Source organism: Seriola lalandi, unplaced genomic scaffold (assembly GCF_002814215.2).
Source record: "Seriola lalandi dorsalis isolate HSWRI2012SDOR001 ecotype SW California unplaced genomic scaffold, Sedor1 jcf7180002052955, whole genome shotgun sequence".
Classification (NCBI taxonomy): domain Eukaryota; kingdom Metazoa; phylum Chordata; class Actinopteri; order Carangiformes; family Carangidae; genus Seriola; species Seriola lalandi.
Genome location: NW_019523508.1, coordinates 381,589 through 390,037, shown reverse-complemented (window position 1 = coordinate 390,037; position 8,449 = coordinate 381,589). Strand labels below are relative to the sequence as shown.

Genomic DNA, 8,449 nt, shown 5'->3' with positions numbered 1-8,449 from the left:
TCAAGTCCTGAGCAGGTACAATTATTTATTATTTCACGACAAAAAAAAAAGCAAAGACTAAGTTTAAAAAAAGCCCTAGTCCCCAGGTTGCAAACCACTAGTATACTTACAAGCCTTGTCTCAAATTACAGATCTGAACTGATTCAAAATATGTTACCTTCAAAATTTTAAGGACAGTGAAATTAGAGACTATGCAGAACAATAATAGGAAAATGTGAATTTTTAGTTAGGGCAGCATTATGGCTCCAAGGAAGGCAGTGTATAACTTTTAATTATTTTTGTATTTGTGATTTTACTGATGATAACTTTGGTATTTATTGCCTTAGTTTATTGATGTATGAAACCACCCGAACTCATGAATCTTTACTCTTAAAAAAAAAAAAAAAAAAAAACTTTCTTGGTCATTCTAGACATTTTAAAGTCGTTTGTGATTTAATTTCCTCCTTTTCATTATGTCAACCAAAAATCGTGATGGAAATTATTTTGATGGAAATGCACTGAACCATTGAACAAAGAAAAAGTGTTCCACTGTTATATTATCTTTCAGCAATCTGGTTCCCCCTCTCTGTTGAATTTCCTCATACTGTGCTTTGAAAAGATTTTTTTTATCTGGAAGATTAAATGTCTTTGCAGCAAAAAAAAAGTTAGACTACTATCTTAACATCCACATTTACATAATGGAAGTTGTGGTCAACCTCTCCTCTCTGAAAATGTTTTTATTTTAGATTTGTATCACTCTATTCCTTCTGCTAAATCACAGGTACATGGGTACAGTTTAATGATGATTCCCCTAGGACCAAGAATCCACTGCACTTTTCCTTTCATTTTACTTTACTCAGGCATAGCACCTGATTTGGTCATGTGATTGGGTGTGAGCTTTCTTATTAGCTACATATACAAGGAAAATAAAAATATGGTCCACGAGCCGTTCAATGTGCTGCTCAGACATGATGCGCCCTGCTGTTATAATCCTGATGCTCAACACCTTCTGTGCCTTTTCACAAAGTAAGAATGAGATTCAAACTTACTGCCTTTTGTTGTTGTTTCTAATGTTGTTTCCAAAAAATTCAAGGTAGTCTTGAGTGTTTTAAGTGTCTGTATGCCTAACACAAAAACTATTAGAAAGCAGTTGTAACTTTTTCAAGAATAACATTGCATTATATGCTGTTTATTCATTTATAATTTTCTTGATTTCCATTGTTTTTCAGTTCCCCATGAAATTGTCTATATTTTGGGCTGCTTTGTGATTGGCACAACTGAGGTACAGTTTGAGTTGGACGAGAGGAGCTTTTGTGGTGGTATGTGCATGTATGTATTTGACATTGTATACACTGTGCCCACTTTTTTTGATCTTGATCCAAGTCAGATTCTGGCAGGTTTGTCTATACTTAGAGATGCTCTGACAAACAAACAACTCTGTTCAGCATTTACAGCATTTGCTGCAGAGGAAGAGAAAATCCACCAGAAGCAAAAGGTACATTATCTTCAATATTAATCTCTGTGGTGATATAATTAATGAAATGCTGACAAATATCTTTATTTGTCTTTAGACCCACTAAAAACCCTCAAGACAGTGTCCTCTACCCTGCAGAAGAAGTTGAGGTGGGAGTTGAAAACAGCCTCAACTGCTTTGTGAATCATTTCTACCCACCTTCCATCAAAGTCAGCTTGACTAAAACTGATCGTCTGGTGTCAGAGGGGGACAACATACACCAGTGCTTTTTGCATAATCCTGATGACAGATAAGCAGACACTGGTGAAAACATAACCTGAGGGCTCTTTAAGGTCACCCCTCCCCGAAGCTGACTAATCAGACCCCAGTGTGCCCTGATTGGTCAGTTTGCCGTCAACTACTCCGGCCCCGCCCACATCTTGCTTTCTGCACGCTGCTCTTAACAAACTGTTGTGGCTGTTACAATGGCGTCGGTTTGTTTTACAAGTTTAAGCCATGAATGTATTACAAAACCACAGTTTAAGACAGAGACAAATTTTGAACACGAAGATGATAGACCTTCGCACCTTTTGCTAACCCTAACCCTGATAAATTGGAGCATGAAAACAAGCATTCACACTGCCAGTCTGTCAGAAAGAGGGAAGTGGTAGGAACAGTGAAGAGAAGTGCTACAAACAAAGTTGCTCCACAGTCTTTTATGAAATACCCCTTTGATTTTTTTTTTTTTTTTTTTAAATCTATGGACTTCATTACCACTCCAGATGATTCAACGGCTAAGGCTTCACCATCTTGCTGGTAAATCTGAAGTAATTATACTTTTTTGCTCATAGTTGAATTGTGGATGATTTATCCGAGCAAACGATGTATAGCATGTCAATCTTGACAAACGTTCAAAGGATTTATCTTTGTGCATGTTGCAATGCTTCTTCCCACTAACATGATGAGGTTGCCAGCGACCAGATTAAAAATCACAAATCTACAAATAGTGATAGGTTGTGAGCCTGAGTGTCCTGTTGGACGACATGTGGGAACTGCCTAGTCCTTGAGAAATAACCATTAATTTAAAATATATAGTGTTGAACTGTGCACAGTGTTTGAAGCAGTTCCAGTTCTTTGTGTTTCTGTCTGTTGGCAGAGCATACAAAATAGATTTCTCCAAGCAACTGAGAACAAGGTGTCTTTTCAGCATGACTACAAAATTAAACAGTTTTTTTTTTTTTTTTTTTACTGGCCTTTATTTTAAGTTAAACCGTTTAAACCTTTGTCGTGTACTATGAGCCTTGCAATTTTGTGGACCATTACACAATTACACATAAATCTACACATAAAACACTATAGGAAAGGGAAAACTCGGAAAAGCATAATAGGTACTCTTTAAATTCATCATGAGGTCAGAGACATGACTTATAATGAAAGATAATGTTGCTCCATGTCTGCTGGATGTGAAATGATGTCAGTCAATGTGTTGTAGGTTTGTTAGGGGTTAGAGCACCATTTTGTTTGCCCAGATAGACTAACTCCTAACTAAAGCACAGATACTTAATAAATAGATAAATAACAATAAAGTTGTTAATGATATTTAAGTGTTACTCCCTAAATTAACACAGGGCTCTTGCTCAAGAAAAAACATTTGTGTTTAATATATAATTGGCCCCTCATCTGTTTGCTCAATATTGACAACAAAGCTGCTTTAAAACATTGGAAGCTTGTCAAACTTGTCCTGTTTTAAAAAAATGTGAGTGAACTGAACTAAACCTGAATATTTTGTCAAGTCATCTCATAAGTTCTTATAATGTATGACAAAACAAATTAAGGTCACTGAACTCAAGAACTCCCCAAGACCTGAAAGCAGACCTCGTTGTGTAAATTCTGATCAGGAAACATAAGTGAAAATTCCTGTGTGGGTGGACTGTGGGGCTCTGTTGAGTTAAGTGAACACTTACAGCAGTACATTCATATGAATAATCATTTAAGTCGCAAAACTTCAAGCTAGAAAAACAGATGTTTATATATATTTTTTTTAAATGAATCTGAAAATGAAAACTACAAAGTTGAATTTACTTGTCAAGTCAATTTTTATTTGTATAGCGCTGATTCACAACATAAGCTATCTCAAGGCACTTTCCAAATAGAGCAGGTCTAGACCTTCTCTTATGATATTATTTACAGAGACCCAACAATGAATAAAACTCATCTATTTACATTGACATGAATTGAGAGTATGCAGAGAATGGCTGATTTAACCAAATTCGTGTAGGGTGTTTTACAGTTTATTTATTCCTCTACTCCTCTATTCCTCCAAAAACATTCACAATATCTTCAATAACTAAGGAGTCACAGAGTAGCTTTATGTAAAAATGCTCAAACACTGTCTAGTTTCGCTTTTCAGTGCTTGGGTATAAAATGCCTTTGCTCCCCAGAACTGGACTTCCAGCACCACCTGCAGTCTAACATGGGAAATCATGTTCCCTGTTCTTACATAAGTTGCTCTCTCAACTTGTCCATTGTGCCCGCAGCCTCTGTCATAAAATCAATAATATGTGGCCCGCCAGCTGTTGACCACAGTATAAAATACACGCGTACAAAAAAAGCTATTTTACATTTCACCAGAAGATGGCAGTAGACCTGAGGCCGTACTCTCGCCGCCGTGACCCTTGTGTGATCCTTTCAGCCCATTTCTGACATGGCGACTGGAACTAAACAAAAGAAAAGTTGACAGCGAGGCCGCCGCTTCCAGGACAAGTGGAGATTGGAGTATTTTTTCGCTGAATTACGAAGCAGTCGCACCAACAGCTCCCTCTTGTCAACTTCTACCGCCAGCTGCTAAGAAAATGCTGAGCTTGTTTGGCTCGACATACTTGTGCGAGAAGACTTTCTCGGTTATGAACATTAACAAGAGCCGCGTGAGGACGAGACTAAGTGACTCTCACCTGCGTGACGTCTTGCGCGTCAAAACCACTGTTTTTGAGCCAGACCTGGACTAGGACTACATACTGCAGTAGAGATCTCAGTATCACCCTTCACATTAGTGCAGGCAAGATGTGTGTTTAGTTCTCTGAGGTGAATTAATTATAAAATCTCAGTGAATTGATTTTTTTGTGATGATCAAAACCACAGTTTTGAATATGCACGGACCACTGTTTTGAATTTAGAAGTTTACAGTGAGCATTTAATAGTGAATAATATGTAATGTTTCAAATGAACCTAGATGTTTCACCTTCCAGAAAGTTTTTTTTCCAGACAGACTTTTTCTTCATTTTATGTGGTCTTCAAATATGAAAGGCAGAGTGATTTTGGCAAAAACTTGAAAATGAAAAAAAAATGAAGTATCCCATTTGCAATAAAAATTTCATAAAATAGTTTGTTTGTATTTAATGTTAATGGTTCAAAGAATGTCAGGCTGAATGGTCGGCCCCTACACATTTTAGCCTTACCAAATCTGGCCCTCTTTGCAAAAAGTTTGGACACCCCTGATCTACAGTCTTGACTGTTTTCTCTAAAATAAATGAGATGCCAATTTCATTTATGGCTCATATGAATAAACCAATCGCAACAAGACGTTTAAACAAAGTATCATGGAGTCGTTGTTATGTGCTTCTGAGTTTCCATTTGTGCCCCAGCTTTTCAATGCCATTATCCAATTTTATTACTTTCATTTTTCTCCCTCAACATGGGAGGGCCCATTGGCATGCTCCCAGTGCACACTGATTACAGATCAGTCTGTGCTTAGAGAGTGAATATCAACTCTCTTATAACAGCAGATGCGGAGGATTGTTAATTTTAATTATCTTAGAAAACAATACAACCTTCAGTGCTGTAGATTAGCAGTTTCCAAGCGAGAAGAAATATTTCTGCTTCACAAAATTATGTTGTTTTTTTTTTAAATCTTTGCTTTTTCATTGTTGGCTACTGGATAATTTACCTCTTGTGGCTCTTAAAAACTACTAATATGAATAATCACTTTGGATGAACTGCTTGCAACTCATTTACATATAATTATGTAATACACAAAGATGTGCACTACTTAAAAAATGTTAAAACTCCAAGTGGGAAATAACCTTTAAACAACACTGCTTGATGGCTAAAAGGTTAACATATTTTCTGCACAGTGTGCATTTCTGATGATGCAGGTACAAAAGCTTTATTCATCTACACTGTCATTTCTCAACAATCTCTTTAATGCACTTAAACTGGTTAAACTGCTGTGTTACAATCAACATTAACATAGCACAGATGCTGTGATCTTATTTCTTATTATTTCTCTTATTTATACAGAATAATAAGAATAATTTTGTTAGTTTTATTGTTCATTTATTTTTTTTTTTGCTCATTTACCAAGGATTGGATTAATTTTGTTTTTCAGTATAGGTTAGTTATTTTCCTGACATTTATAACACTTTTATTGTGAAAAATATGCTCTTAAATCATGGTTTGTTTACATTTTGGTATTTATGATTTGACACTTAAATTAATTATTTTTATTTTCATCACACACCAACCTTCCCAAGCTTAAACAAAGGCAGTGCTGGTCAGACAGACCTGTCTCTCTTGGTAACAGAGAGACCTGCCTACCAATGGGTGGCACCCTCCGTGAGGCCACCACCACCACTCACCACATTACTTCCTCTGGTTAGTTTAGCATATGATCTGGTCATGTGATCTAAGGTTCTTTCAGGAAACAGAAGTAAAGATTTTTATGTCCTGTTGTCGAGTCTCCTGTCAATGCTGACGATCCTCTGCTCAGACATGAGGCACTCTGCTGTTATACTCCTGATATTCAACACCTTCTGTGCCTATTCAGAAAGTAAGAATTTCTTTAAATGTTCTACTCTGTTCTTGTAAAGATTAATTAGTTACACTTATGGAAACATTAATAGGGGAGTTTTTTAAGTTTCTGTTGAGAATATAAATGCTTGAACGAAGAAGCCACTTGTTTCTTAGTATATACCAATATTTATAATTTTCTTCATTTCTACTTTATTGTTTTTCAGTTGCCCATGAAATTGCCCGTTTTGTGGGCTGCTTTGACAATGGTACAACTGATGTGCAATTTGAATATGATGCCCAAGAGATTTTGTACATGGATTTTGAAAAAAAGGAACTTGTATACACTGTGCCCAAATTTCTCGTGTTGGACCCAAGTGAGATGTTAAGTGGCTTACATGTATACAGAAATGCTCTAAAAGCCAAGAGAATATGTACAGCAGTTCTGGCATACGTTACAGTGGAGGAGAAAAATCCACCAGAAGAGCAAGGTAAAGGATAACCTGTATACTGTATTAAGAAAAAAGTAAATTAACCTCAGCATTGATCTTCGTAGGGATGTGATTGATGAAATGCTGATAAAGGATTCTATTTGTTTTTAAACCCACTAAAGACCCCCCTGAGTGTATCCTCTACCCTGCAGAAGAAGTTGAGGTGGGAGTTGAAAACAGCCTCATCTGCTTTGTGAATCATTTCTACCCACCTTCCATCAAAGTCAGCTGGACTAAAAATGGTCATCCGGTGTTGGAGGGGGTGTCGCTCAGTCGATATTATGCCAATAGTGATCAGACCTTCCACCAGTTCTCAACCCTGACGTTCACACCGAGGGAGGGAGACATTTACAGCTGCACTGTGGCGCACTCAGCCTTGGAGATGCCTAAAACAAGAATCTGGGGTGATTGTTTTTACCTTATTAATGTACTTAAATGTTAAAATAATACACTGATCTATTGTAAATTATTTCCTTGTAATGATGCATATTTTCTCACATTCCTCCACAGGACCTGAATTTAGCCATCAAAGTCTCGGACCAGATGTTTTCTGTGGAGTGGGCTTGACTCTGGGCTTTGTGGGGGTCGCAGCTGGAACATTTTTAATTGTCAAAGGGCACCAGAAGGTAACTTCTCATTCTTAGAAATATTATACACATGAAATTGATGATGATGGTACTGAATATTGCACAAACATAATAATATTCAAGTCCAATGCAAATTTGCACCATTGTCTAATAAACTGTGATTTGGTTCGAGAGAGATATGAATATCGAGCCTGTTATGGCTCATTCAAGAACAAATTAGATGTAAAGACTTAGTGTGGGAAATTTAAATTCATTTGTACACAAAATATTTCCTGAACACACAAAGAAGAGAGCCACAGCAAACAGGTTCATCAGCTGTATTTCAACATGGAATTTACATGAATACATACCTTAATGCACAATTCATATGACAGATCTATACTGTCTGTTTGGTTTATTGTTATTTGTAACTTGTATATCTGTTAAGAACATTGAGGTTTCTCATATACCTTTTTTTTGTATATTTTTATATTTGTATAACATGTACATAGAGACTTCTACTGTAAGTAGTATTGATTCTTTATTGTATTTACTTCACTGTTTCCATTTACTGCTGCTCTGTATTTCCACTACTGAGGTATGTGTCATTAGAAACTGGGTCAGAATCATTTATGTTTGAATTGTTTAACTTGAATAATTGCATTGAAAAACTGAATCTGAATAGCATATATTAAAATTGAATTATACGTTTGGAAATGAATTCCAATAAATTTGAAACTGAAGGTAATATGAAATTGAATTAATTTTCTCAGAAACTGTAACCTAATTGATCCTCACTGAAAATTCTACCCTCCATGTACTTCCACAAATACTTCTCACTATTCAAACTCACTTCTCGTAATTGAAATTCGATTTACGATAGTCACACAAAGGACCCATTGTGGATTGTGAAGAGTGATTTTGTTTCTGAAGTTCATATCCCTGAATGAGGGAAAAGGCCACACATGGCCATGAAACTGATTGTCAATCAATTGTCCAATTACTTCTGAGCCTCTGAAAATGGAGGGACTATGTATGAAAACGGCTCTAATTCCTAAACGGTTAATGAAATATTTTTGTCAATTAAAGTTGAATGTAAAGTTGATGGCTTCTCTTCAAATCCATTTTAGGGGTGTACAAATGCAGAACTATGAAAATTGCATTTCTGTCCAAAT

At 36.3% G+C, this 8,449-nt stretch overlaps 1 protein-coding gene across 1 annotated transcript; it reads left to right on the top strand.

Moving 5' to 3' along the window:
- The first annotated feature begins 4,867 nt into the window (after positions 1-4,867).
- Positions 4,868-8,377, top strand: LOC111650829 (H-2 class II histocompatibility antigen, A-U alpha chain-like). The gene is made up of 4 exons (XM_023400756.2): positions 4,868-6,257; positions 6,445-6,708; positions 6,831-7,112; positions 7,219-8,377. The coding sequence occupies exons 1-4, from the start codon at positions 6,176-6,178 to the stop codon at positions 7,350-7,352; spliced, it is 762 nt and encodes a 253-aa protein (XP_023256524.1). The 5' UTR covers positions 4,868-6,175; the 3' UTR covers positions 7,353-8,377.
- The last annotated feature ends 72 nt before the right edge of the window (positions 8,378-8,449 follow it).